A 26,770-nucleotide genomic window follows, 5' to 3' on the forward strand; every position below is an offset into this window, starting at 1 on the left:
TTTCAAAATTGGAGATCATCCGTTATCACCATCAGCCATCGCTGAGAAGAAATTCCTGCCAACTTCAGGGATGCCATCGTCGCCACCATCTTCAAGAAAGGAGACAAAGAGGACTGTGGGTACTGCCAAGGAATCTCCCTACTCTTCAACACCGAGAAGATCATCACCCGAATCCTCGCTAGCCGCCTTCTCCCAGTATCAGAAGATACTGTGGAGAACCGTAGAACAAAGGACATGATTGCCACTGCTTGGCAACTTCAAGAGAAATGCCAGGAGTAGCATCAACCACTCTAAATGGTCTTCATCAATCTAACCAAGGCTTTTGACTCAGCCAATAGGGAAGTACCACAGAAGACTCTGTCAAAGGCCACTTGTCCAGAGAAATTTATCAACATCCTCCGACTCCTCCACAACAAGATATTGGTGACAGTCCTCACTGATGGAAAGGCAGAAACCTTTGAGGTCAAGACTGGAGTCAAGCAGGAATGTGTCATTGCCCCACACTCTTTTCTCTATCTTCATCGCCACCATCCTTCACAATGTCAAGAGCAAGCTTCCTAGTGGAGTGAACATAGCATACAGGATGGACCGAAAAGTTTTTACCCTCAACAGGTTGAAATCGAAGATGAAAACGACACTGACATTGTATGTGAATGACATCGCTATCTCCACTCTCAGGAAAGAATCTCCAAGCCACACTTGACAACTTCGAGGAAGCATTCCATTGAAACGGTCTCAGCCTCAACCTCAAGAAGACTCAAGTCCTTTACCAACCCCAGGCCAAGATCCAGTCTCTCCCTCCATCAAGATCAACGGAGAAATCCCACCAACGTGGAACATTTCCTATACCTGGGGGGCCTACCTTTTCTCTTAAGGCTGCCACTGATGTGGAGATCAAACATTGTGTAAAATCCACGAGAGCTTCCTTCGGACATGCAATAACGAGAATCTTTGACTACATCTGTGCTGACACCAAAATCCTTGTGTTCAAAGTGGTCGTCCTCCCAACTCTTCGATATGACTCAGAAACCTGGACTACATATAGACGTCCCCTCAAGACCCTGGAGAGGTATCACCAATGCTATCTGAGACAGATTCGCTGCATCAACTGGGAGGACAGGTGTACTAACATCAGTGTCCTTGAAGGAGCCAAGAGCACCAGCATCGAGGTCATGATCATCCAAGACCAACTCCTCTGGGCCACCTGTGTGCTTAGGATGTCAGGGTCCCGACTGCCAAATCAAGTCTTCTTTTCCCAAGGAAAGCTCCCGAAAACAGGAGGACAAAGAAAGCGCTTCAAAGAAACCCTGAAGGCTTTCCTCAAGAAATACAACATAGATGTCAATGCCTGGAAGATCTTTGCTCCGAAGAGACCTACTTGGAGGAACCTCCTAATTGAAGGGACACATACTTCGACGACCCCCGACAGCAATGGGAGGCCCAGCAAAGAAGCCCGAGAAAGGAATACCAACAATCTAGATTCCAAGGATCGATCCCACCTCCCTGAAACAATTTCCAAGTGTGTGGTCGAAGATAATACTCTTTATTAGTGTCACAAGTAAGCTTACATTAACACTGTAATGAAGTTACTGTGAAAATCTCTAGGATCGGATGCATCAGCCTTGCAAGATCCCACAGAACCAATGACCAGCAACATGGAGTTTCTTAGGTGGACAATCATACACGTACGTGAGTGTTCACCGAAGAAGATTATGGAGGTGGGCAGGAAGAATCACAGAAAAATACAGTGCAGAAAAGGCCCTTCGCCTATCAAGTCTACACCGCCGCATGAAAGGCACCTGATCTGCCAATCCTAATCCCATTTGCCAGCAATTGGCCCATAACCTCAAATGTTGAGATGTGCCAAGTGCTCATTTAGGTACTTTTTAAAGGATGTGAAGCAACCGGCCTCTACCACCCTCCCAGGCAGTGCATTCCAGACCACCGCCCTCTGGGTAAAAATGTTTTTCCTCAAACCCTCCTGAACCTCCCGCTCCTCACCTTGAACTTGTATCCCTTCGTAACCGACCCTTCAACTAAGGGGAACAGCTGTTCCCTATTTGCCCTGTTCATGCCCCTCACAATCTTGTACACAAAGGTGGTGTTGGGCACTAGTCCTATTTTACATGCCCCCCACTGCAGGAAACAAGCCCGCCGGGCGAATGTCAAATTCAGCCCAATTTAATTTTAAGATTCTTCATAGCCCTGCAAATTGACGTAATTAATGGAAATTTGCTCTCATGATTAATTTGATCCGGGGGACTGTTTGGTGTATAGGGATAGCTTCCAGCGTGATTATATTAGAAGTAGAACAGAAGATAACAGACAGCATTTTCCGCTCCCTGCAATATGTTTTGCTATGGCAGAGGCGGCCTGCCATTAGTTGGCGGCGGGATCTTCCAGTCCCACCACTGTCTACGGGGTTTCCCGTTGTTCAAATCCTTCGCCGCCAGGGAACCCACGGTGGAAGGTTGCTGTCAGCAGGACCGGAAGATTCCTGCTTGCGAGAACAGCCAGAAATTCCCATCCAAAGGAAAGTCGATTCACACGAGATGTAAATTGCATTCGACTCTCTCCACATTTTGCTCCGGTTTAGCCAATTGCCCTTAGAAACCCCTCGCACAACCTATTGGAAACAATGAATACAAATAATGTGAATACTAATTTAAAAATGGGAATAACACACAAATAAGAGGTGGGATGATCATTTATTTACCTGTTGCAAAATGCCAGATAAGGTTTACTCCATCTCAAAGATTATTTGTACACTTTTAAACTATTGGGTAAATAGTTCAGTTGAAGAACAGTTGCATTCTCTCATTGTTCGTGCAGAGAAATAATACTGATTCTTAACAGTGTTAAGTGAACATGGTATTACTATGAAGTAGAAATTTGAGGATTTACACATCATGATTAATTTGATCACGAGACATTTCATCGGATGCACGCTAAAACTAAGGAAAAGAAAAAAATACATAAAGTATAAAGATAAATCATCTTGCATCCCATCTGATTTTAAATTGTAATTGGACCCTGGGACAATGCACAATGTGAAGGATTTTCCATTAATAGAGAGAAAATACCTGGAACTTCATGCCTGATTCTGACTGTTAAAAGCCACCATCAGAATTGCCAGACTAAACAATAAACTCCAAACTGCATGATTACAAGCTTTCTCTTCAATATGATGTTGCTAACAAAAGGGGACTTGCTTCTGAGTTTGGATATCAGATAAGCTGGAAATTTGATCAATTGCTTTTTCATTCATAACATGCTTTAGCACTTAAAAAAAAGAAAAATAGTTAAACAACAGATAACTATACTGTTATGAACAAATTTCTCCAATCATCCTTCCACATTATAATTATTAACAGCGTGTTGTTTGTATATATTGGTTTTAAGCTGTTTTTGTCAATTCAGACCTACTGTACACCATAATGTCACAATGTTATGTCATTTCTGTGCATTAGAATTGCTGGTGATTTACTCCATTACTTCTCACAGAATGCAAAATGACTACCTCTGAAGCAATAACAATATGCTTAGAATTGGGCTCATTTATAATAGAGGGCAGGTTTTCTTTTATCATTCATATTGCATGTTCAGCCCGATGACCCAGTAGCTCTGTTTTTTTTTTGAAGATATGCCATGAAGCACAGTTGTCCAATTAAGGTATTTGACACAGATGGGCCTGCTCTGTTCTTATTTAGCAATCTGTGGAATGTAAGGTAATAAAAGTCACCTTTCAGGCCATAACTGTGTATTCAAAGGGAGGAAACATTGGCATTTCACTTCCTGGTCCATAAAGGACGTCAATATACTTGGACTAATTACTAATTATAAAAGTATCAAACCACCAACAGCATAGTGGAATTTAGATACAAGTTGGCAGAATTTTTAAAAAAAGGCAACACTTCCAAATGAACTAAACTAGCCCAGGGGTAAAATAGAAAAATGACTGAAAGTTGAAACAAAATCCTCAGTCCTTTCCAGAGTAGCTCTTTCAACTGAGCTTAAACGAACGTTTACTTGATAAATTAAGAAAAGTGATTTCCACTTAAATTAACTACTATATTAAGAAAATACCAATCCCCTTGTAAATTTCTATTTATACTTATGAGCTCAGAAATACCTGCAATTAACTGCATATTTTCTGAAACTGCTTTTTGCTCAGAATGTATATTGATCTTACCTTTGTAATCCTTTTACCATTACACAACATTTTATATAGCTGCTGTCGACTTGACTCGCAACAAAAATAACATAAATTACAGCAGGTTTTTCTTGCTGCTAAAATGTATATCATAGACTGACTGCACAATATGCATTTTGGGGTGACATCTGGAGTACCTTTTAGGCAAATATTCGGGCACCTTAGCTGTTATTGTTAGATATGTGTTGGTGCTATGGCCTCTGCAATATGACAAAAATGACAAGATAGTACTACAAAGTCCATGAAAGAAATATTACTCTAGATCAGACATTTACAACTCTGTTTTATGTTTAATAAAACAGAATTTGTTTTTTTAATTTAATGTCATTTGGGATATTAAATGAGGTAATTTCTCACAAACTGCAGTAGAAATTAATGGATAGATTAGCTAAATCAAGTGATCTGATTAGTGAGAGAGCAGCCAATAAATTGTCTATATTTCTAAAATGAATGGAGCTGGTTAGAAACTGTACTGCGTAAGGGTTTTAAAAAGGCTGTTACCTTGATGTAATCTGACAAGAAATCTAAAAGCAGTTCTATTTACTAGAATTTCGTACATTAAACTGATTAAAACGCAAGATACGGTCAAGTTCAGTAATCAGCTGCCTGGCTGCTTTCTTTATACAGACTAAAATGAGTGCTCACGATAATCACAACAATGATCACTGTCCAATATGGCAGAACAACTAGGACCTCACCAAAGTAGGTCATTGTAATACATGGTTTATTTTTGACGTGTAGAAGTTGCAGCAATTCAGAATGCTCAATAAAAAAAAAGGAAATCTAGATATCAACTGTGATGTGGAATTGAAGTACAGTAAATGTTGTGCAACATATAGCTTACTCAGCACTTCAGGATCTATTCAAGGACATTTTGTTTATCATGCTAATAAATTCCTTTCATTCCCAGACAATGTACATAATCTTGTTAATTATTAGAGAAATTAAGAAAATAAAGACATTAAAGAAATGCAATGTTGAATTTAAAATACATTTACTTCAACAAACAAAAGAAAAAGAAGGCTACCAGATATTAATAAACCACTGAAGCTACTTGAACTGCTTGGGCAGTTTGCATAGGGTCCGGGTTTCTGATCATTTTTCAAAACATCCATTTCAGTATCTTTTCAATAGACCAGTGGTAATAAAATGACAAACTTGCAAATCATTCAGAGATATTCATGTTATGGGGACTGAAAGAGTCATACCACTGCCGTATTTCACAATAAATTCATATCTGCAGCCTCTGCCAACTTGCAGACACCACACTTTGGATGGAATGGAATTATTGCCTGCAAAGACCTTTGGTCTTGTGTATCAGTGTACAGCAATTAAATTCATTTCCTAATATCTAGAAACCTCCATAACAATTAACACAGTAAATCAACATTGACACCTACTCAGAAATAAGCATGTGTGCTGAATTCAAAAATACAATTAAGGATCATTTAATACAGATGCTTTTTTGTGGCCACATATACCAATAACTTCCCACTCTTCTGAGCAAGGAGTGGAGTTGTTTCCATTGTGCCAAGTATTTGTCTGTCAGCAAAAGCCAAGTCCAACCCTTTTTGGTCGCCGTAAAGCTCGAATGGGTTCAGCAATTCCTTTGCCTTCTGGTCCGAGGCCGGTGCCAGGAAGCCAGCCCATGCTTTGCAGCATCCGACTGCCAATGTTGGTTTCCGGGATAGGCTGGGCATTTTCACCAACAAACACTAGGATTAAGACATACAGAGATTTAATCAGCATAGTTATATGGAAAAGGGCAGGATAATCTGAATTAGGGTCTAAAACCTCTAATTCTTTTAATTTATTTGATGAGTTACAAGAACAGTCTAATCTTATCACATGATGACCTCGTGAACCCAAGTTCACAAAATGACAGTAAGGTTTCCCAATATTTAAAAATTTGTTTGGAGCTGATAATAAACTGCATTGGTTGGTAGTGGGCAAACGAGTGCAGTATCAATCTTCCGAATCTCAACTACACTCTTCTCACAAAGGGAAGGAAAGAAAACTTGAAGGATTGCCAATCTTTCAAATGTAAAGGAACTCGAAGAGCGACATTGAAACGGAGAAAGACCAGAAATACTTGGATTTCTATAGCTCTGATCACCACCTCAGGATGGTACAAAGCAAGTTATAATCAATAAAGGGCGGAATTCTCCAGCCATTTGCTGGCAGTGGGATTCTTTGGTCCACCTCCCGCAGATTCCCGGCGGCATGGAATGGCTTCAATAGGAATTTCCATTGACAGTGGCGGGACCAGAGAATCCCGCCACCAGAGAACGACATGGCGCCTCCCGCCACCGGGAGGTAAGTGGCTGGCGGACCGGAGAAACCCGCCTGAAGCTCTTTTAAATTACAGCCGCTGTTGTCATGTGGGGAACAGACAATAACATTTTGGAGTGAAAGATGTATTTCATTTTCACCAGGGAGCAAAAGAGATGAATATCTTTGTTTAAAGCTCCATAGGTTTGTCGATAATAAAGGGAACATGGATTAGGTGTAATTAACATTTGGCATTTCACAGACATTTTTCTTTATCAAAATCTGATGTACAAAATAGTAAAGAAATTCTAAGTGACTATGGCCAGGGTTTTTTGGTCCAGTCCGTGGCGGGCAGGATAGAAAATTTGACGAACCAGTCTAAGGTCCATTGACTTCAGCCAGGAATTTCCAGTCCCGTAGTGGGTGCAATCAAAAGCCGTGATCTGAATGCAGCCCCACCATATTCCCAGGCAGTACACTTCAGAACCAAACACTGTGTTGCACAATAAAGTCCCTCTTGATATCCCCGATCAAAACACTCAGGAATTACCATTGACTATAAACTGAATGGGACTAGACATTTAAATGTTGCGGCTACAAGTGCAGGTGAAATGCTCGGAATCCTGCAGTGGGTAACTCACCTCCTGACTCCCCAAAGCCAGTCCACCATGTACAATGCACAAGCCAGGAGTGTGATGGAATACTCTCCACTTGCCTAGATGAGTGCAGATCCAACAACACTCAAGAAGCTCAACACTGGGCGGCAGGATGGTTTGCACTGCTGCCTACGGCGCTGAGGACCCGGGTTCAATCCCGGCCCCGGGTCACTATCCGTGTGGAATTTGCACAGTCTCCCTGTGTCTGCATGGGTTTCGCCCCCACAACCCAAAGATGTGCAGGTTAGGTGGATTGGCCACAATAAATTGCCCCTTAATTGGAAAAAAAATAATTGGGTACTCTTAAAGAAGCTCAACACCATCCATCCCTCTTGATTGACACCACATCCACAAAATGTCAACCCCCAACCACTGATGCACAGTGGTAGCAGTGAATACCATCTACAAGATGCACACCAGGAATTCACCAAATCTCCTTCAACAGCACCTTCCAGGCCCATGGCCACTACCATCTAGAAGAACAATGTCAGCGGACACATGGGAACACCACCACCTGCAAGTTCTCCTCTAAGCCACTCACCATCTTGACTTGGAAATAGTTTACTGTTCCTTCACTGTCACTGGGTCAGAAATCCTAGAACTCCCTCTCCAACAACACTGTGTGTACCTATACCACATGGACTTCAGCAGTTCATGAAGGCAGCTCACCACCACCTTTTCAAGGGCAGTTAGGGGTGGTCAATAAATGCTGGCCTAGCCAGCGAAGGCAATCTCCCATGAACAAGTTTTTAAAATATGATTGTCAAATCAGTGTCCACTGACCTTCTACCCCTCCACCAAGGAAAAGTTTCTCCCTATCCACTCCAACCAGATTTCTCATGATTTTGAACAGCTTGAACACATACTCAGCCAAAAGAGCCAGGGATTATTCAAGTCTGCATGGTTTAAGATCATCAAGGGAGCCACCTGTGTACTTAGATTAGAAACATAGAAAAAATAGGAGCAGGAGGAAGCCGTTCGGTCCTTCAAGCCCACTCCACCATTCATTATGATCATGGCTGATCATCCAACTCAATTGCCGAATCCCACTTTCCCCCATATCCTTTGATCTCCTTTGCCCCAAGATTGTTCCCAAAAACATTTGACAAAAAAATCAGATTCTGATCATCAAAAAAGTGCTTTCTGATACAGAAAATGCATCAGATGTAAACCACACCCCCTAGCGCAATTGTTTCCTAACTTCTTAATTCGCCCCTCTTCTGCCGAACCTTCTTTACTCACATCCAGGATCAGTTAAGTCCAACAAAAAGGCACAGTGACTGCACAAAGCTGCTTTGAAGTCTTTCATTTGTGGAAATTGTAGTTTCAGCACAGTCCACCAACTGATGTCTCATCAATGTAACTCATAGTTTGGAGTGTGATGCAGGTATCTGTGATTATAAGGTTTTGAAGCAGGTAACACAGCATGTACTTGTCTAGGTATAGCCTAACAATGCTGTTCTAAAATTAATTTCTAAGCAGGACTGGTCGTAAACCTTCAAATAGCAAACAGCCTTCATGCATAATATCGCAGCACACAATATAACAAAATGTGATATTTAAGCAAAATATTAACAGCAAAAAATGATTTGAAAAATAATTTAGTTATGCAATATTTCAATTACATTTTTTCAATTCATTTGAATGGCTGCATATTTGCTCAAAATTAAATCAGGCCTATGTATATAACTAGTTTGTTTAAAAATGCACCAAAACAAAACCATTTAGCTCTGTTTTCCAGACAAGCACAGTTCATTCTTTTCTCCATCAGACTATAAACTGAATGCCAGATCATAGGTCTGCAGCTGCCAGAAGCTAGACATCTGCTTAATCACCCTCTGATGTTATAACAGCTTAATGCACGGATGAAACACAGTTATTACACAATATCCTATCAGACGGAAAATTATTCTAATGGTTTTGTTTTTATCTCTGTCACAGTTACTACTATGAAAACCTGTTTCAGGTAAAGCAATATAGCTATACCTGTCCTTCTATTGTCAAAACAGGCCGAGACCATTTCTGACAGTGTTTTATAAAGATCCATGAATGGATGATGAGAATGTGTTCTGTCAAGCTTTTACTTTGAATAAATATAAACTAGTCTTTAACCAAATTTCACCTTTAAGACGACTAGATATATTAAAGTGCAGGTAAATGTTTCGATATCAAATATAAATGACGGGCTATATTGAATTTCACAGAGCATTTAACCATGGATTTCCTTACAAGGCAGAAGAATAAATGTCCAGGCAATCCCTTTGAAAGTAAAATACTGGTCATTCAACAAGCGGGCAAGTTTCTAGGCAGTAGGGGAAAATAAATGTCCGCACAATAGGCATGCCAGATCCCTCATGTTCAGTTGTTGCAAAGCAAATGAGATCAGGTTCATTTCGAGAGTGACAGCTTTCTAAAGTGAATGGATATTGAAATAGTACCACTTATGCTCGTCACACAAATGCAAATTATATATTCTACTTAATGTAAAATTAGTTGAATGATTTTCAATACATTGGTTTAAGCATCAACGTTAAATCATAATTTTAATAATATTAGATCTGTTTGCAGATGGACCTGATAAAGTATTTTTCCCCCGTCTTCCTTTGTTTTTTTGCCTCAAGACTTAATTAAATATTTTTAAAATTGAACGACATTCATCACTGCACAACAATAGAATTGTTTATACCTACAGGTTTATGAAATGTAGATAAATTGTATTTTAATTAAAATGGATAAAGTAGTCATAGATGGTGCAATTCATGTCCAATTCCCCCAGTCTAAATTGCACATCAGAAGTGGAAAGATTGTTCAGCCATTATGGAAGGAGATAGATTTGAACTAAGCTGATCACAGGCTCGTGCCCTGCACAGAGATCCCAAATGACCTACCTACAGTTTTCAGAAGTGCAGTGTGTGCAGACCAGAGCCCAAAGACTTGTTCAGTCACTTATAAGATGACATACAGTCATCTATTCCAGCTGGTCATACCTTGCCAGTGGCTGTTAAAGCATTTGTTGCCCTAAATCTTTATGCCACAGGTGCATTTCAGGCTTTAGTTGGGGACATGTGCACCTCAGTCAACTGGAGTTCTATGGTTATACCGAAAAGGTCATGGATGCCCTCTCTGTCAAGGTACAGGAATACATCAGGTTCCCATAGATGCCTCTAGCCAACAGAAACAACTTAGATTTGGTTGCAATTGCTGCCTTCAAAGAGGTACAGTAACCGATAGGAAGACAGAAACAATGATACGTCATTCAAGTCTATTTTGCCATAAAATTAAGATCGTGGCTGATCAATACCCATTTAGCCAAATCTGATCCATATTCCTTGGTAACAACAACATATCAATCTCAGTCTGGGAAGTTTCAAATGACATTGCATCCTAATCTTTTGGTGGACTGCATTTTAAATTTCCACTACTCTTTGGGTGGTTCCCTGATTTCACTCCTAATTAGCTGATCTCTAACTTTAAGGTAATGTCCCCTACCAGAAAAAATGGTTTCTCTGAAACTGCCCAATCAAATAATTTTACCTTTATAAATATCTTAATTAGTTAATTCCTCAGCTATCTAATTTTAAGGGCATACAAGCCACATAAATAAAACTTGAAAACGGTTCCAAAATATCTTTCCTGAGGATTAGAGCTCAAACCTGAACTCAGTCCCCCACATCGGCTCTGACCAAGTCACTGTGCAAATAAAGCACATTTCCTTTTTGTGACGTTCAAAATTGGTTGGGCTAATTCTGACTTCTTGAGCAATTGGCTTGATTGCCCCACCCTGTGGTCAGCCAAAATCAAAATCTATTCCATGGATTTCTCTTGTGCACATGTGGGGCTGGATTCTCCAATAAAGGGGCTATGTCCCCACGCCGGCGTAAAAATGCTGGCGTTTCACTCCCCAGTTTCCTGCAAAAAAAACTCGATTCACTTACCTGCAGGGGGCTAGCAGGGAACCGGGGAGCTCATGCAGCATTGGCTGCGGATACGGGCCCCAGCTCTTCCGGTTCCGAGTCCGCGCATGACGACGGCCTCCAGCGGCCGTGCCGAGCGCCATGGCGGACTCGGACCGCGGACTATCACGAAGAAACAAGGCCCCCCCCCCCCCCCCCCCCCGATTGACCCGAGCTGCTTCATCCGACCCGCCCATTCGCTGCCCTGGCTGCCCATAAGGCCCCCTGCCGTGCTGGATGCTCCTGCCCCCCACCAGGGCGGCTGCGGACTGAGTCCGCAGCCGCCGCGCGAGAGTCCCTATCGGCCATATGTGGTTAGAACCACGCCATCGGGAAATCAGCCGGTCGAGATCGGAATATCGCTGGGAGGGCCTCTGGCAATGGCCCCCCAGCCGTGTGGCATGATTCACGGACGAGCGATTCTCCGGGCCTCAGAGAATTACCGGAGCGGCGCCGGTTGGGAGCGTCAATTCTTCGCCCCCGTGCCAAACATGATTTCGCCGCAGGGCTGTGGAGAATCCATCCCCGATGTCTTTCCCAAAAGAGGCATTGACAAAGGACTTGGAGCATGTTACTTGTGACATGGCATAAGAACTTACAAGAGTAGACCATTTGACCCTTGCAGCCTGTTCACCATTCAATAAGATCAGGGCCGATCTGATTGTGGCCTTAACTCCACTTTCCTGTAGATGAAGGTATTTGAAGAGTGGGGTGACAATTAATATCACAAATCGTGATTTAACAGCAGTGCTGATTTTGGATCAACATGTGGAAAACAAATCAACTGTACATTAAGCAGGGTGGATCATGCCCATATTTGCAAAGCAATACATAGTATTGTTTCCAATATCCGTTTATCTTAGACAGGATTATTTTCTGTCCCACTGCTCTTGCAAGAGAGAATAATTTTAGTATAATTAAGAGAAAAGGGAAGTTTTTATAATACATTGACTCATAACTTTCTGGCTCCCCAGCTTTGGATTTGGGGGTAACCCCAATGATGCGCTGAGGAATCCCACTTGGAAGATCCCAGGTAAAGGTTTACGTCAGGTTCGTCCCGAAGAGTTACTTGCCCTGGACAATTGCACTGCACTGGGAGCCTTCCAAAAAATTGATTTAAATTGCTAACTTTGGATGATTGTGCTAGTTTTACACCATGACAACACCAGGTATAGACCAATAAGTTTGTTTCGAATCACTAGCTTTTAGAGATAATTATTCGGAGTTTTACGCCAATAGTTACTCCAAAAGAGCAAGAAATAAAACTACATTGAACTTCACATAACTATTAAAACACCTAGATCCAGCCCCACACGGGGCAACCCCCACACTCTAGACCACCCCCCCCCGCAGAGTATTCCCGACCACCCCCTCCAATGGGACTCTGACCCCTCCCTGCCCCGTATCCAACCAAACCCGTACCCCACCCCCCCCCAACTCAACCCAATCCAAAACATTCCCAGACCCTAGATGACCCAACCTCTCCTGCCCGCCCAGCCCCGACCCATTTCCTCCCACCCCACCCAACAATGCTCCCCCTCCCCCCATGCAACCTGAGCAGCCCCATACCCATCTGACATGGCCCCTCCCCATGAATTCAACCCCCCCCCCCCCCCCGCATCTGATTCGACCCCACCCCCCCACCCCCATCTTAACTGAGCCTCCATCATTCGCCCCGACGAGCCAATTCCTGTCCACTTACCTGGACACTTAGCTTCTCCCTGGACCCAATTTCACTGAGCCTTTTAAACTTACCGGCTTTTCGACAGCCAGTGCAGTAAAAAAGGGGAATGTCCTCTCTGAGCCTGCCGGCATTGCATTGTATTGGGGCCTGCAGTAATTAATTCGTATGTCCCAAGCAACTTCAGCCAACGGAGGTTTGAACGCAGTTTTGAAGAGAGGCCAGTGCACTTTAAACTGTTGTAATTCCAGTGGGCCATCATTTTACAACCGCTGGAGGGAAGTTACGGCCCATTATATATCAAGAATTGAAAGAAATACTTGCATTTCTAAAGTATGTTTCATGATCTTGGAACATACCAAGGTATTTTGCAGTGAGGGAAAGCCCTTGAGTGTCGTTATAGTCATAAATTTGATAAATGGCCAGATAATCCAGGAATTGGAGGGGGTGGAGTATCGGAGCTGTTAGTATAAAAAATTTACCCCGGGGATTAAGTTACTGGGGAGTGGAGTTGCGGCAGACCCAGAGGGGCGGAGTATTGGAATTGAGAGTTTAAAAAATTTACCTCAAGAATTCGCGGACTAGTTACCGGGGAGTGGAGCTGGGGCAGACCCAGAGGTACGGAGTATTGGAGTTGTGAGTATTAAAAAAAACTTACCTCGGGGATTTCGCTGCGGCTAAAAAAAATCTGAAAAAAGTGACATCACAGGGAAACTGTGACCTGCCTAAGTTTGAAAAGAAATGAAAGACTAACTAAGTAAAGTAGAGATGGCTGGGCAGGCAATGAGCTGTAGTTGCATGATGTGGGAGCTGGTAGATCCCATTGCGAGCTGCAGTGACCACATCTGCAGCAAGTGTTTGCAATTCGAGGAATTCCGGCTCAGAGTTCGGTCACTGCAGCACATCAAGGAGGGGGAGAGCTACTGGACGCTTTGTCTCAGGAAACAATGACACCCCGTAGATAAAGCATCTAAAATTCGGCCAGTGGTCAGGGACAGCAGGGTGGGACTGCAAGTGAGGCAGCTAGAGGGATCCTGAATTCAGAAAGGGAGGAGCCTCTGCTCTTGACCTTGTCCCAACAGGTACAAGGTATATGCTCCCTGTGTGGATGAGGAAAAGGACAGTAGGGAGGACAAGCAAGCTGACCACTGCACCATGGCACAGGAAGCCATTCAAGCAGGGGGAGCAAAAGGGCAAGTAGTAGTGGTAGGGAATTTCATAATTAGTGGAGCTGATAGCATCCTTTGTAAGCAGGACCGAGAGTCCCATATGGTATATTGCCTACCCAGTGACAGGGTGAGGGACATCTCTAACCGGCTCGAAAGGATTTTGCCCTGCAAATTGAAGATTATGATCAGCCGGCCCACTCGCGATGTTCCGCTCCCGATGGGCCGAGTTCCCGACGGCATGGGACACGTGTGGCACACAAATCGTGAACCCAGCGTGGCGCTGCGGACTGTGTCCAGTGTCGCCACACTCGCCCGGGATCCGTGCCGCTGGCCGGGGAAGCTTCTGCAAAGGTTGGGTGGGCTGTGGGGTCGCGGAAGGTGGATTTTGTCCCCACACAGCCGGTGCCATGTTGTACGGCGCGACCGTTGCAGGTCGTCAGCCGTGTGCATGCGTGGCCCGGAACCCGGCCATTCTCGCGCGATCGGCGAGTGTTTCACGCGGTGCCGGTGCTAGCCCCTCACCGGTACCGGAATCGGTGAGGGGTTTGCGACGAATCTTTTGATGCAAACCTCCCGCGGATTCTCCGTTCGAGTCGGTACTTAACTGCAGAAACGGAGAATCCCATCCAGTGAATTTTAGAATGTGTCCGGGAAAGTTTCCTGCAGCAATATGTTCTGGCTGCAACAAGGGGACAGGCAATATTAGGTTTAGTTATGAATAATAAGCCAAATTTAATTAGTAGCCTAATCACCGAAGGTAGGTAACCACCTACCTTACGGAAATCCAGCCCTCCCACCCAACTGCCGACACAGGAAGCGGGGAAAACGCACCGGTCTGAAGGTGAAACTTAAATTACGTGGCTTCAAGACCCCTCTCCCCAGCATACTCCAGGTGAACGTTCAAGCGATTGAGAACAAGCTGGATGACCTCAACGCTAGACTTATCTCCCAGAGGGAAGCTGCTGTGTGCTCTACCTCACCGAGACATGGCTTACTCCGGCCACACCAGACTGCCCCATCCAAGCCAAAGGCTTCTCAATCCATCGGATGGACTGCACGATGACCTCAGGCAAGTCGAAGGGTGGGCCTTTTTGCCTCCCCATCAACACCTCCTGCTTCTCGGATGTGGTATCCCTAACGTGACACTGCATCCCAGGCCTAGAATACCTGACCGTGAAGTGTCTTCTACCTCCTACGTGAATTCACCTGTGTACTCAGCACAGCAGTCTACATACCACCCCAGGTGGAAGTGAAGAAAGCACTTGACAAACTGCACTCCACCATCAACAACCAAGAAACAAATCACCCTGAAGCCCTGACAATCGTGGTTGGAGACTTCAACCAGGCCAACCTCAGGAAGGTTCTACCCAAACTCCATCAACATACCTCCCGTCCCACCAGAGGTGCAAACATCCTGGACCACTGCGACAAGAGCATCAAAGGTGCCTACCGCTCCATTCCCCAACCACATTTTGGCTAATCCTACTTCCGGCTTACAAATAGCAACTCGAGCGTGCTGAACCAGTCAAGAAAACCGTGCAGTGCTGGTCCGAGGCATCAGAGGACACTCTCCGCGATTGCTTGGAGTCTGCGGACTGGACCATATTCAAGGCCGCGGCAGCTAACCTGGACGAGTACACAACCACCGTCACACGGTAGCACAGTGGTTAGCACAGTTGCTTCGCCGTTCCAGGGTCCCAGGTTCGATTCCCGGCTTGGGTCACTGTCTGTGCGGAGTCTGCAAGTTCTCCCCGTGTGTGCGTGAGTTTCCTCCGGGTGCTCTGGTTTCCTCCTGCAGTCCAAAGATGTGCGGGTTAGGTGGATTGGCCATGATAAATTGCCCTTAGTGTCCAGAAAAGGTTGGGTGGGGTTACGGGGGTAGGGTGGAGGCCTGGGCTTAAGTCGGGTGCTCGTTCCAAGGACCGTGCAGACTCAATGGATCGAATGGCCTCCTTCTACACTGTAAATTCTATGACTTAATCAGTAAGTGTGTCGAGGACTGTGTACCAAAGAAGACAATACGGGTGGTGCCCAATCGGAAACCCTGGCTCAACCAAAGGGTCCACTACCAACTGAAGTTCCGGACGGAGGCGTCAAGTCTGATGACCCTGACCTATCTGAGAAATCCAGGTACGACCTACGGAAAGTCATCAGAGACGCTAAAAGACAATACCGGATCAAACTAGAGTCCCAGGCCAACGACACAAACCTACGACGTCTATGGCAGGGCTTACATGCGATCACAGGCTACAAAGCAAGGCCAGGCAGAATCTCTGGGGCTGGAACATCCCTCCCTGATGAACTGAACAAGTTCTATGCCCGCTTTGAACAGTCAACCAATACATCAGTGCCACCTGCCTCAACAGCCCTGGACACACCCATACCCACTATTACAGCCTCGGACGCAAGAGCTGCCTTCTTGAAAGTAAACCTGGCTGAGTCCTTGGGACAGCACTCAGAGCCTGCACTGACCAGCTGGTGAGTGTATTCGCAGATATCTTCAACACCTCACTTCTCTGCACGGGTCCCCACCTGCTTCAAGAAGACCACCATAATACCAGTACCAAAGTAGAAGGTAGCATGCCTCAATGACTACCGGCGGGAGGCCCTGACGTCTGTTATCATGAAATGCTTCGAGCAGCTAGTCATAAGACGGATCAACGTCAGCCTCCCAGACGGTGTCGATCCATTGCAGTTCGCCTACCGCGGCAATCGATCCACGGCAGATGCTATCTCTCTGGCCCTACAATCAATACTCGAACATCTCGACAACAAGGACACCTACGTCAGACTGCTATTCATAGACTACAGGTCCGCCTTCAACACCATTATCCTGACAAGACTAATAACCAAACTCTGCAATCTTGGACCTGACCCCTCTCTGTGCAGCTGGATCCTGGACTTCCTCACCAACAGACCGGTCTGTCAGAATAGGTAACAGTACCTCCTCCACAATAGACCTCAACACCAGGCCCCGCAAGGATGTGTGCTCAGTCTTCGACTGTACTCCCTATAAACACACGACTGTGTGGCAAGATTCAACTCCAATTCAATCTATAAGTTTGCAGATGATAAGACTGGTGGGTTGTATCTCAAACAACAACGAATCAGACTACAGAAGGGAGATAGATCACTTGGTTGCATGGTGTACCGAAAACAACATCTCACTAAATATTGGAAAGACCAAGGAACTGATCATCGACTTCAGGAAGCGTAGTACGACACCCCCGCCCCATCTCCGAAGTGGAGATGGTCGCTAGCTTTAAGTTCCTGGGGATCACCATCACCAACAGTCTGTCCTGGTCCACTCACATTGATGCAACAGTCAAGAAAACCCAACAACGTCTGTACTTCCTATGGAAAGCTAATGAAATTCGGCATATCTGCATCGACTCTCAAACTTCTACAGATGTACCATAGAGAGCATCCCATCTGGTTGCATTACAGCTTGGTATGGCAACTGCTCGGCCCAAGATCGCAAGAAACTGCAGAGCCCAACGCATCACACAAGCTTACCATCTTCCCATTTATTCTGCTTACACCTCCCGCTGCCTCAGGAAGGCAGACAGCATTGTTAGAGACCAATCACACCCAGGCTTTGCCCTCTTCCAGATTTTTCCATCAGGCAGAAGATACAGAAGTCTGAAGACCCGCACATCAAGACATAGGAACAGCTTCTTCCCCACAGCTACTAGACTCCTCAACGACTCTCCCTTTGGAGCCATCTGGGACGGCCACTTACAACCAGGAACAGGGAAGGTCGCAAAGCATAGCGGGAAAAATGGACAATGCAAGATTCAGGCAGGCTCAGAGCCTGAATGTAAATTTGCGAGTGAGGAATCCAGACGGTATCGAAACCCCCAACCGATTAGCATTTTGATGGCCCATCTCCGCCAGACAAAGGACTGGTACTTGTGCGACTGAGAAAACCCCAGGCATTTCGGCGCCACTCCCTGTACTCGGGAAGCGTAACCAACAGGGTCAATGACCGCTTGGGGCACGCCCAGCCTTCAAGGCACCAGCCCCTTTATTGGTTCGAATCGAACAGTGATCAGGAATTACCCAATTAGTGGGGTTCAAACTGAAGGACCGCCCAAAAGAGCACGAAAACCCCCAAGGATAAAGAGAGAGACCACCATGTGTTCGGCCTCTCTTGGACCTGGCGCTCCGGCAACGTTTACTTCCAGGTGCAGCACCACCAGAAGCAAGTTCAAGTTCAACGCCCGCTACCAGACGGATGAGCCCAGCTGAGCAGCAGTTACTTCTACAGACCCGATAGATCCAGAATTGAACAACGGCCACTGTTCCTCTGACCTAAGCCGGGTGCCTGAAGTTAAGTACAGGTTGTCATAGTCGATAGGTGTAGTTTAACTAGTTTATGTTGCATGATTAATTGTGTGTGTAAATAAAGTACCCTTGACCTTGAACTAACTAACTGGTGTTTGGCTCTTTGATCGATAGCCGGTTGAACCTTGTGGTGGTATCATTTGATACCTGGCGACTCTGAGCAATATAGTATAGATACCTAAGAAAGGCGGGCAACCTCACTGACTGCCATATTTACAGTAGGTAAAAAAAGGTAACAGTTATTGGTGACTCAGAAGTGACCGTGTCACTCCGAGAGAACCCAAAAAGCGTTTGAATTAGAAATCCAAATTGGCAATGTAAAAGAAACCACAAGTGAAACCAGTATCGGTCAAACCTCCAAAATTCGGAAGTGTGTAATTTGCAAGTGTACTAACAAAGGGATATACGGTAACCTCGATAGATTTTGTTGCGTGAAACTTTCGGGAGTTGCGTAAACCGGGAAAAAGCTTGAGCCGTACCTGTGTTTGCACCACCGCTTTATTCCCCCTCGTTCCAAATTCCCGGTAGAAACAGAGATAATTGTAGGGATGGCAATGAAGGCAATGGAACGTCTTATGCATCCACAAGAACCCGAGATCGCAGCGACCAACAGAGCAGAACAGTGTCCCATATGGGAGGAAGTGATTAGGAAATACCTAAAGGGGAAAGGATGGCCCCTATGGTTGGAATTTTGCACGAATGCGGAAACAGGTCCTGGCAGCATAGGACAAACTTGGTGGGACAGCCTGACCGAGATCCACAAATAGAATTTGAGTAAGGTTCGTAAGCCGATGGCAATCGTGTCCTGCTTGGCACAATTGCGAGGCTCAGAGGAGGTCGTGAGGACGCCCCGTAGACAGCTTGAGGAGAAAGAGAGGAGTAGAGAGGGAAACATTAGCGAGTGTGAGAGATTAAATGAGCAATTGAGAGAGCAGCTAGCAGCGAAGGACAAGGAGATGGATGATGTCAAGAGGGCACACCAATCTTGTCTCGCCCACCTCAGCAGCTTTCAGATTCAATACGATAAGGCCTACCAGGGCACGCAACGTGCGGTGTTGGTAAGAGAGGAAACAGGGAACCAAGTAGAACAGTTGAGGAAACAATGTGAGGATTTGAAGGCAGCCCTCCGAGCACTCCACAGTTCCACCATGGAACAGAGGCAGCGTTCGGTGGATCATGCCCAGTGCCAGGCAGCAAATTGCATGATTGCAATCACCGCTATCCGTTCAGAATGGGTTCAGAGATATCTTTGGCCCACAGTTAGATCAGAAAGATGGCCCCGATTGGCAGGAACTTAGTGAAACGGCCCATTGATTTGTGAACGAGACAGAAAGTCAGAACAGAGCCCCCAGGCCCCAAAAAGGAAAGCACCCGCACAACCGACTGCACAGGCAGCACCCAACCCAATGATTCCCATCACCACGCAGTGCAGTCACAACAGAAGACCCACCCGATCTTGTGTACACCACCCCATTAACCATCACCCAGTTAAGAGATGCCCGCGATAAAATTGAGACTTTTCACCCCACGTCAGACCCACAGCACTTTTTCGAATGAGTTAGGCAACAGACCCTCGCGTACGGTCTGGATGAGCTGGAAGAAGTAAAGCTCATAGCGATGAGCCTAGACCCGTCGGTTAGTTCAGCCCTTCCCGACCCACAAAATGTAGGAGGAGGTAGCCTCCAAGATATGAAAACAGCCATTTTAGACGGCATTCGCTACTTTAGAGGAGGTCCGGTAGAAGGACTCAACCGGTGCAGACAGAAAAAGGGAGAGAATCCAACAGCATTTGCTGGACGCCTCTGGATCCACTTTACCGCTGTATTCGGTGAGTTAGCCCACGCCCAGTTATCGGTAGACAATACTGCCAAATGGACCCGTATTGTAGTATCCCATGCTACGGAGGCAGGACAAAAGGCATGTGCCAACTACGACCACTCAGACCCGGCACACAATGAAGTGTGGGTACTGAAGCGATTATCGAGAGCTTGGGAACAATCCCTACAGAGAAAGACAGACCAAGAAAGAGTAGACGCCACCATGAATCCAGTAAGGGTTCACATGGGTAAATGAAGGCAGAAGTAACACACAGCACCCTAAAGCGCAGGGATGCTACGATTGTGGACACGAGGGACATTACGCCCGAGAATGCAATGCCCCCCCGAAACAGCAACGGCATCAGCCAACAAATGCCCCCCCTAGAAACAATGCCAGACCCATCCACAGCGTTAGCGCCCGAGCAGATAATTTGGCCATAAACGGCACCGATTGACGGTGTTCGTGCTCCCCAATCTGGGTCTGCGATACCCTTTGGGATAAGTCCGGAAGACCGGTAGTTGCAGGCACAGTCCGGGGACAACCAGTAGAGTTCCTTTGGGACACAGGAGGGTCCCGAACCACGTTAAAGTCCTCCACGATGTACCAGCGAGGTATATGGCCCACTACAGACACCATTACCCTTCGTGGCTTTACAGGTCACCTCCAGCAGGGACACATTACAGCCCTGTGGATATCCAGATCGGTAACATTAAAACGAAACACTCGGTCATTTTAGTAGATTTACCTCAGACAGCAGAACACATCTTGGGAATAGATTTTATGAGTGCACACAACCTTTCTTTCGACCCCTTAAATAAATGTGTGTGGAAAATGGCAAGAGCAGCACAAGCCCCCGCCACACTCACAGTAGGAGACTACGCACACAGGATTAGCTCAGTGGGAGAGTACTGGTTTGATCCTCAAACCATTACCACAGATAAAACGGTTAGAGAAGTCTTGAAAAGACATAAAGCATCGTTTGCCCAGCACAAGCACGACTGCGGCAAAATTCCAGGAGTGGTTAACATTACAGGTCCCGATCCTAAGCCCCAGAAACAATACGGCTTTCCCCAGCAAGCCAAGGGAGAGATAGCCAAAGTAATCCAGAGTTTATTGAACCAAGGAGTGATTCAGCCCGTAGCATCAACGAACAATGCCCCGATTTGGCCCGTACGGAAACCAGATGGTTTATGGCGACTAACCATCGATTATAGGGAATTAAACAAAGTAACTCCGTTAGCAGCCCCCACCGTTGCCACGAGCCCCGAGACCATGTTAAAAAAGGGGCTCCAGTCAAAATTTTTCACGGTTTTGGACATTAACAATGGCTTTTGGTCCATTCCACTGGACAAAGCGGGCCAGTACAAATTTGCGTTCACTTTCCAGGGACAGCAGTACACGTGGACATGCCTTCCACAACTCCCCCTCCATTTTTCACAGACAATTGGCGAACGGCTTATCAAAAGTTTCCTGACCTGAATGCCTTGTTCAGTATGTGGATGACTTGTTCCTACAGACTGACACCAAGGAAGAGCACATTTCACTTCTTTCGGAATTATTAGGACTCCTCAAAGAAATTGGATGCAAAATTAACCCCAAGAAGGCCCAAATTCTCCAGGGAAAAGTCACTTATTTAGGTACGGTCATCACGCATGGTAAGCGTGAAATAGAACAGAAACGGATAGCTTTGATTATAAAATTGCCCAAAATGTTTACAGCACTCCAGTCATTTTTAGGACTGGTCGGTTACTGCAGGAACCACAGACGGTTTCGCCACAAAAGCAGCCCCACTTTCCGAGCTCCTTAAGAAACAGGCCCCATGGAAATGGCTTCCACAGATCCACCTACGCGATAGAGGTAGCGACCACCGACCGAACCCTTTCGGCCGTACTCCTACAGGAAAGCCACGATCGTTTAGGACCTGTAGCCTATGCCTCACGAGTTTTAGATCCAGTAGAGCAGGGATTTTCAGCCTGCGAAAGGCACCTGCTAGCAGTTTTCTGGGCGGTACAGTACTTGTCGTACACAACAGGACTCAACCCCGTAACCATTCTGACCGAGCACACCCCGACATAGCTTTTATTAGACGGTAGACTAAAAGACGGCACAGTAAGCCAAATTCGAGCAGCGCGCTGGACCCTACTCCTACAAGGACGCGACATTACCGTAAAATGAACAAAAACGCACACGTTTCTGGCTGATAATTTACACTATGCAGGAACCCCACATGAGTGCGAGATCATTGCACCCAAGCACAGCACAGGCCCCTTTGTTCCTAAGTCGGTACTGAAAAAGACAGGCATCCAGCCACAGACGATCCAGTCCACAGACAAAGCTTCGAAAATTTATGTAGATGGTGTCGTGTTATTCACCCTGGGGTAACACAGACTGCAACTGGATGCAGTTGTACTGTAAAGTAGACACTAAACTTAGACGTTAGTTCAATACGTTTTATTGAACTTCTGGAGCAGTGCACACAGCTTGCTGTGGGTTGACACTCTACTAATCTAAGTGTGCTAACTATAACTAACTAGACCAGACTAGTTCTGAGCCACATGTAGAAGGTGCGAACTGATATATACACCTGGACTGTCACTACAGTTGTCACCAGTGGAAAGAGGCAGAGTGCTGATGCCTCGTGTGTTTTATAGTGGGAAACCCCCCTCTGGTGTTCTGCCTGGTTATTGGTTGTGTTCTGTCTTGTGTGTTGATTGGCTGTACTGGGTGTCTGTCACTGCCTGTCTGTATCTCATTATGTGCATGAGTGCATATCATGACATTCCCCCCCTTTTAAAAAAAAACTAATTTGTCGGTTGCTTAGAGCATATGCGACTGAATGTACATGTACAACTATTTACATTAAATGGCGAGTGAATGAATATGTACATGAAAGGGGTCTAGAGTGCAGATAGAGAACAATATTTACAAGATAAATGTCTATAAGTCCAATCTTTGGGGCTGGCGTCGGATCCTTGTCGACCACCTGAGAGGTGGAGGTGGGGACGACGGCGCCTTGACAGGCGGGATTGCTGCCAGATTGGTGGCCTCGTGGTGCGAGGTGTCCGGAGGAGGCATAACAACATCTAGAAAGGTGAGATTTGGTGGTGGGCAGGCAAGTTTGCGTACTGCCCTTCTGTTGCGCCTGAAAATGGAGCCATCAGCCATACGAACCACAAACGATCTGGGAGCAGCCTGTCGAACAACAACAGCTGGGGCTAACCAGCCTCTATCAGCAGCCTGTCAAACAACAACAGCTGGGGCTAACCAGCCTCCATCAGGTAGCTTGATGCGAACAGCATCTTCCGGAGATAACACAGGCAAATCGGTAACATGAGCATCGTACGTCAGCTTTTGCCAGTTCCGGAGTTGCTGCACCTTTTGCAGCACTGGGAGGTGATCCAGGTCTGGTAAGTGTTTGGCCGGAAGAGTCGCCCGCAGGTCTCCATTCATAAGGAGTTGTGCTGGAGACATACCGGTGGACAGAGGGGTTGCCCTGTACGCCAACAGTGCAAGGTTGACGTCAGAAGCAGAGTCCGCAGCCTTGCAGAGCAGTTGCTTCACTATATGGACCCCTTTCTCGGCCTTCCCGTTGGACTATGAGTAAAGTGGGCTTGAGGTAATGTGCTTGAATTGGTACGGCTTGGCGAAATTGGACCACTCTTGGCTGTGGAAGCAGGGACCATTGTCACTCATGACAGTGAGTGGAATACCGTGCCTGGCAAATGTCTCCTTGCAGGCCTCGATGACTGTCCTTGATGTGAGGTCCGACAGCTTCATAACTTCCGGGTAACTTGAGAAGTAATCTATGATGAGCACATAGTCACGCCCATTGGCATGAAAAAGGTTGATTCCCACCTTGGACCACGGAGAGGTCACGATCTTGTGTTGCTGGAGTGTTTCTTTCGCCTGAGCAGGCTGGAAACGCTGGCAGGTCGCACAATTGAGGACCATGTTGGATATGTCCTGGTTGATTCCAGGCCAATAGACAGCCTGCAGGGCCCTGCACTACACTTTTCGACACCGAGGTGTCCCTCGTGGATTTATTTGAACACTAAGCTCTGCAGGCTGTGAGGAATAACGATACGATCTAGCTTGAGGAGGATCCCCTCGACGACTGTCAGGGCGTCCTTGACATTAAAGAACTGAGGGCATTGCCCTTTTTGCCAAACATTTACGAGGTGGTGCATTACACGCTGCAGAAGAGGGTCCTTGGCAGTCTCTTCTCGAATGTTGATCACTCTTTCATCTGAGGCCGGGAGGTTGCTGGCACACAGTTGCACCTGCACCTCATCTTGTCGGATGAAGTCAACCTGTTCACAGGGCAAGGTGATGGAGCGTGACAGGGCATCCGCAATTATTAGCTCCTTGCCTGGTGTGTATACTAACTCAAAATCGAACCTGCGGAGTCGAAGGAGAATGCGCTGAAGCCTGGGCGTCATGTCATTCAAGTCCTTATGAATGATATGGACCAAGGGTCTGTGGCCAGTCTCCACTGCGAAGGTTGGTAGACTGTAGACATAGTCATGGAACTTCACAATGCCGGTTAGGAGGCCCAGTACCTCTTTTTCTATCTGGGCATACCTCTGTTCAGTAGGAGTCATGGCCCTTGACGCTTAAGCCACTGGAGCCCAGGACGAAGAGTCATCCTTCTGGAGGAGCACCGCACCAATGCCGTCCTGGCTTGCGTCCATGGAGATTTTTGTCTTCCTGTCCGGGTCAAAAAATGCTAGTACCGGAGCAGTGGTGAGCTTTGCCTTTAGCTCGAGCCACTCTGCTTGATGTGTGGGTAGCCACTGGAATGCAGTGGACTTCTTCACCAGATGCCCGAGAGCCGTGGTGTGTGATGCCAGGTTGGGAATGAACTTTCCCAAGAAGTTTACCATACTGAGGAAGCGTAGTGCCACCCTTTTGTCTTCCGGGGTCTTCATGGCGTTAATGGCCTTGACTTTGTCCGAATCCGGTTGCACACCCTGCTGGGATATCTGGTCACCCAAGAACTTGATGGATGACATGCCAAAGGAGCCCTTGGCCTTGTTCAACTTGAGGCATTTTGCATGGACACGTCAAAAGACTTGTTTGAGACGAGATGTGTGTTCCTCGGGGGTCGTGGACCATATGATTACATCATCTACGTAGACACGCACACCCTCAATGCCCTCCATCATCTGCTCCATGATCCTGTGGAAGGTTTCAGAGGTTGAAACAATGCCGAACGGCACCCGGTTATAACACTACCTTCCGAACATGCAGAGCTTCCTGCTGGACTCGTCCAGTTGTATCTGCCAGAAACCACACGATGCATCTAGCTTAGTGAAGAATTTGGCGTGTGCCATCTCACTGGTCAGTTCCTCCCGCTTCGAGATAGAGTAGTATTCCCGCATTATGTTCCGGTTAAGATCTTTGGGATCTATGCATATTCGCAACTCTTCTGAGGGCTTCTTCACACAGACCATCGAGCTGACCCAGTCAGTCGGTTCAGTCACTTTAGAGATTATGCCCTGATCTTGGAGCTCCTGCAGCTGCGCCTTTAAACGTTCCTTCAGAGGAGCCGGCATCCGGCATGGTACATGGATTACAGGCTTGGTATCAGGCCTGAATGAGATCTTGTAGCAGTATGGCAACGTACCCATTCCACTAAACACAGCCGACTATTGCGCCAGGATGTCATCAATGTCAGCCTGAAGATATACATTGGAAGAGGACACGGCATAGACTCGCTGTACGAAGTTGAGTAGTTTGCATGCATGGGCACCAAGCAGGGATGCCTTGTCAGGCTTGACGATTTCGAATCGCAGTGTGGCATTGATGGTCTTGTTAGAGACAAACACATGACAAGATCCTAATGCAGTTATGGCATTGTCATTATAATCAAGGAGCTGGCAGGCTGGCGGAAGAATTTTGGGTTGCTTTTTAATGCGGTCAAAATCAGCATGGGAGATGAAATTGGTTGAAGCACCAGTGTCCAGCTTGAACTGGATGCTGCATTGGTTAACGTGTATGACAGCACGCATTTGTCCACAGAATCCACATTGAGGATAGGCGTCTTGCTGAATGTGAGGAGGCATATTCACATGTAGTTATGATGCCCACACGATATGGGGACTCCAGGCAGTCGTCCTCTGGATCCGTAGTACTACCAGGATCAGAATCCAGTAGACCTTGCTGTACACATCAAACGCGTTTGCGTTGGAAATGGGATCGCTGGCCCTTGACTGGTGGTTCAGACCTGCACGAGGCTGCATAATGTCCAGGCTTCCCACAATTTAAACATCGCCTGCCTTTTGCAGGGCATTGCCGCTTTAAGTGGGCGGTGCCGCAATTCGGGCATGTCATGACGTTGACGTCGTTACGCTCCGTGCGTCGTCGCACATGCGCAATGCGGTCAGCCGATGTTCGCAACTTGCGCAGTTTGGTCTTCGGACGCTTCGTTCTCCCGTTCGTGGTGCGCATGCATCGGACCCCGGGAAAAGTGCGTGAAATGGCCGTCTTCATCGATACTGAGGCGCTGCATTCGGGCGTTGGCCTATACACACTCTGCCTCGTGGGAGGGAAATTGTTCCTGTTCTGCCGATTTGAAATGGGAGTACCGATTTCCTGCCTGTTCATGCACTTTACACGTCTCGATTGCGACTGGCAGGGTCACGTTTTTATTTTGAGGAGCT

General features: G+C 46.4%; 1 protein-coding gene across 6 annotated transcripts in view; it reads right to left on the bottom strand.

Annotated features, from left to right (window-relative positions):
• Nucleotides 1-2,691: 2,691 nt before the first annotated feature.
• The window catches only part of LOC140425211 (G patch domain-containing protein 2-like), a 398,136-nt gene continuing 374,057 nt past the window's right edge, over nt 2,692-26,770 (bottom strand). For 5 of the 6 annotated variants that reach the window (XM_072509246.1, XM_072509284.1, XM_072509265.1 and 2 more), the window contains one exon: nt 2,692-5,928. In XM_072509246.1, the coding sequence (XP_072365347.1) occupies nt 5,759-5,928 (170 nt within the window). In that variant the 3' untranslated portion in view covers nt 2,692-5,758. The remainder of the gene's footprint in view (nt 5,929-26,770) is intronic. The other variant, XM_072509306.1, reaches the window with a different exon arrangement.

Source organism: Scyliorhinus torazame, chromosome 1 (genome assembly GCF_047496885.1).
Source record: "Scyliorhinus torazame isolate Kashiwa2021f chromosome 1, sScyTor2.1, whole genome shotgun sequence".
NCBI classification, from domain to species: Eukaryota; Metazoa; Chordata; class Chondrichthyes; order Carcharhiniformes; family Scyliorhinidae; genus Scyliorhinus; species Scyliorhinus torazame.